Here is a 3571-nt window from a genome sequence, read left to right on the forward strand (position 1 = left end):
CGGCAAGTTGACTTTCATTCCGATCGTTTGGCTGGATTTTTTTTATCAATCATGAACAACGGAAAACTATTCATAATATTGGTGAGTATTATAACAAAGTTATTTGAAATATTACATTCTGTCATTTTGTGACATTTGCTTGTTGAATATGTTAGCTTATAGCGACCCTTTCATGCCATGCAATCATGCGTTCGGTGAAAGCAATATTTTGTAAGATTGTGCATCAAACGTACCGCGCTGTGGTATCATTCCGCAGCATAGTAGAGCGTAGCATAGCAAACGGCCTTGCCTCGGCATACATCTCTCAGGATCCGACGCCCGGACGAGGAGTTGGGGGATCAATCAAAGTCTTTGCCATATTGATTTTACTTCGTCAGAGGAGCGTTGGCGTCTCGCCGTTCCCAAACGGACAAACGGTAATGCTACCGCCATCCGTCACCAGCGCCGCAGGCATCCTTTAATCGCAACCTTATCGCCACGCCGCAGCGGCACAATTGCTTCTCGGTAACGGGTCCGTATGAAGCGTACTCGAGTGTCAAATGTGAAGAGAAGGAGCAATTCCCCCCCAGCCCCCAAGACCCCATTTGGAAACAAATACGGCGCCCTCCTCTCAGCTCACCCGCACGCAACCAGACGTGACTATTGGCTTTTTTTTTTAATGGAAAAAGGAAGCGTCCCATTTGGAGGCCTCATTAGTCTCCATAAGACTTTGGCGCCGTGCGGGGGGGGAGGGGGTGTCTTTTTCGCTTGACTCGATGGGGATATTGGAAATGTGGAAGCACAACGCGGCAATAACATGTATCCGGTATGGAGGAACGCACTTGACGCTAACCTTTGGCGCTGAAAATGCGAAGATGAAAGAACACATACAAGACTGAGCCTGGGCCAGTCAGGTCGATGTCCAGGACTCCACTTTGATGGATTTCAGTTCTGTCCGTCGAAGAGGTTGAGAAACAAGTTGTGAGTGACAAAGTCAACACGGTATCGGTGAGGGATATGGTTTAGCGGACACGTCAAGATAACGGTGAGTCTGTCCGTCTCAGCACCGTCTGACTCCCGAATGCCTCCTCGCGGGGGGCGTGTCCAGGCCAGATTGGTCCCGCGGGGACTGTGGCCCAAAACCGTCATGGGCCGACGGCAGTAAGTCAAGTGGAAAGGGGCCGAGCGCGGGATCCTCCGTGCGCCGCTGGCAAGGGAGGAGAGCGCCGACGTTTTCGCATGGCCAGCGGTCTGAGCTACCCTGGGGATCAGAGATCCCTGGCAAACTTGGCACGGTCAGGCGGTTTCGCTCCGTCGCGGCGGCGGACGGGGACGCTTCCACCCCCGAAGTGACGAAGGAGCCGCCCCCAAAGAGGGTGGCGACTTTCTGGTAGTAGCGTGTGCGTATCACCCTGGCGGAGCGGTAGAGATCCCCGATGAAACAGTAGCAGATGGGGTTGAGGCTGGAGTTGGTCAGGCCCAGCCACTGGGCGAAGGGTCGTGTCTGCAGGAGCCACGGGGGCGGGCGCAACTCCCGGTCGATCCACAGGTCGGCCACGTAGAGCGGCAGCCACGAAGCAGCGAACAGCAGGACCAGGCACAGCACCATCTTGGCGATCTTCTGCCTGGTCTTCAGGCGCGAGGCGTGCAGGGCCCGGCTGCGTGGGTCCAGGTCGGCGAAGGCCGCCCGCGTGCCGCCCCGCAGTCGCCGGCCGGTCAGAAAGCCGATGGTCAGGTTGAAGGTGACCGGGAGGCAATAGAGCACCGCAAACAGCAACACGTTGTACCTGCGCCGGAACGAACAATCATGAGGAGCCGGAGGGGCTGTCTCACCCGAGTCGGGAGGACCGGCGGCTCTCACCGACAAAGGTCGACGTGGGCGCACCTACCCTTGCTTGAGGCGATGCTCGGGCCACTCCTCATGGCACACTAGGATGGAAAAGGCGCCGAAGCTGATTTCCTTCCGCCGGTTGACCACAGCGATGGGGGCGCACACGGCGGACGAGGCGGCCCACACGCCGGCCACGGCTGCCATGACACGTCGGCGGGTGAAGATGGAGCGCGCCCGCAGCGGCCAGCGGACGCTGTAGTAGCGGTTAACGCTGATGACGGTAAGCGTCAGGACACTGGCCGACACCGAGACGGCCTGCGTGAAGGGAACGGCCCGGCACAGCGGGTCGCCGTAAACCCACGCCGTGTAGATGCGGCTGGCCAGCGTGATGGGCATGCACACGCACACCACGGACAGGTCGCATATGGCCAGGTTGACCAGCAGGCTGCGGGTGGCGCTGACGGCCGCCAGGCGCCCGCCGCGCCGCCCGGTCAGCGCCCGCAGGGACGTCAGATTACCGGCGAAGCCCAGCAGGAAGGACAGGCTGTACAAGAGAGTCAGGGCCACGGTGCCGGGCTCCCGCAGGGTCCACAGCAGCATGTTCTCCAGGTCTCCCGCCTCGTCCCACGCCGGGGTCCCCGTCGGGCCTGGCGTACCGTTGAGCCCCACTGGCGGCGGTGAGGACCTGGGCCGGGACCCTGGACCTCTCTGGACTGGATCCATGATGCCTTGCGGCCGGAACCTGGAACGCGGCGTGCCGCTTCGCAACGTCTTGACGGGAACCGATCCGGGAGTCGAGACTCCTGATTCCTGAAGCTCGCCAAAACGGCCTGTTCCACCAAGAAAACCAAAGTTCCAGTCTCCTCTGGTTTCTCCAGACTTTTTGGGTGGGTCTGCTCCTCTTCGGTGGACTTTGTGTTCCCAAGTTTTTTTTCTCAAACAAAGTTGGTTTCTTTGCCCAAAGAAGATCAGGGTGGCGGATTTGGTGGAAGCAAGATGGGGATCAGGCTTGCCGGCACTTGGAAATCTTCTCCAGAACACCATTCACCGGCCCCCCTGCTGGAGCTGCCAGATGGGGCGAGGACCCCCCCCCCAAAAAATGTTAATTCCAAATTTTGTCCGTCGCCAATCGCGTGGGCTGCTGCGTTCCTCCCAATGCAAAACGGTGCGATCCCCACCGCCCCTTACCCAGCCGCGGAAGTCGGTCTTCCGAATAAGCGCCGAGCATCCACCGAGCATCCGCCGAGCGTCCGCCGAGCATCCGCCGAGCTCGCCTTCAACCTGCTGAATGATCGCCAAGTTGCCGAGGGAGGGTGGGGAAGGAAGCGTGTATAGACACACACACACACACACACACATGCACGCACACACGCATGCGAGCACACGCACACACACTCACACACACACACACGCATGCACGCACACACACACACGAATGTGCGCACACGCACACACACACACACACACACACACACACACACACACACACACACACACACACACAAACGGAAGAGATGGGGTGAGCCAGCATGTGTGTGAAGGTTCACTTGAAGCGACATTAGCGCTTTCCAAGGCTATTCGTTAGCATAAATTGGATTGAGAACAAGATGTGAGACTTCCTGTATGTTACGGCCGATATTCAAAGTGTTCTTAAAAAGACAAACGCCACTTTGCACCAAAAAGCATTTGCTGCAAAGTCACATTGATTTCATCCTTCCTTCCTTCCTGCCTCCCTTCTTCTTTTTTTCTTTCTATACATCA

General features: G+C 57.7%; 1 protein-coding gene across 1 annotated transcript; it reads right to left on the bottom strand.

Moving 5' to 3' along the window:
* Nucleotides 1-611: 611 nt before the first annotated feature.
* LOC148892176 (galanin receptor type 1-like) lies at nucleotides 612-3131 on the bottom strand. The gene is made up of 2 exons (XM_089006323.1): nucleotides 1869-3131; nucleotides 612-1766 (listed from the first exon to the last, which is right to left on the bottom strand). The coding sequence occupies exons 1-2, from the start codon at nucleotides 2852-2854 to the stop codon at nucleotides 1040-1042; spliced, it is 1713 nt and encodes a 570-aa protein (XP_088862449.1). The 5' UTR covers nucleotides 2855-3131; the 3' UTR covers nucleotides 612-1039.
* Nucleotides 3132-3571: the final 440 nt, after the last annotated feature.

The sequence above is a fragment of the Hippocampus bargibanti genome, linkage group LG10 (genome assembly GCF_051943395.1).
Source record: "Hippocampus bargibanti isolate YZ-2025 linkage group LG10, ASM5194339v1, whole genome shotgun sequence".
Classification (NCBI taxonomy): domain Eukaryota; kingdom Metazoa; phylum Chordata; class Actinopteri; order Syngnathiformes; family Syngnathidae; genus Hippocampus; species Hippocampus bargibanti.

Bases quoted from the DNA above. Each gene is read 5' to 3' on its own strand.
- LOC148892176 (XM_089006323.1), bottom strand. From the start codon at position 2,854: ATGGTGTTCTGGAGAAGATTTCCAAGTGCCGGCAAGCCTGATCCCCAT. The intron at 1,767-1,868 runs GTAGGTGCGCCC...GTTCCGGCGCAG, and splicing joins GAGCATCGCCTCAAGCAAGG to GTACAACGTGTTGCTGTTTG.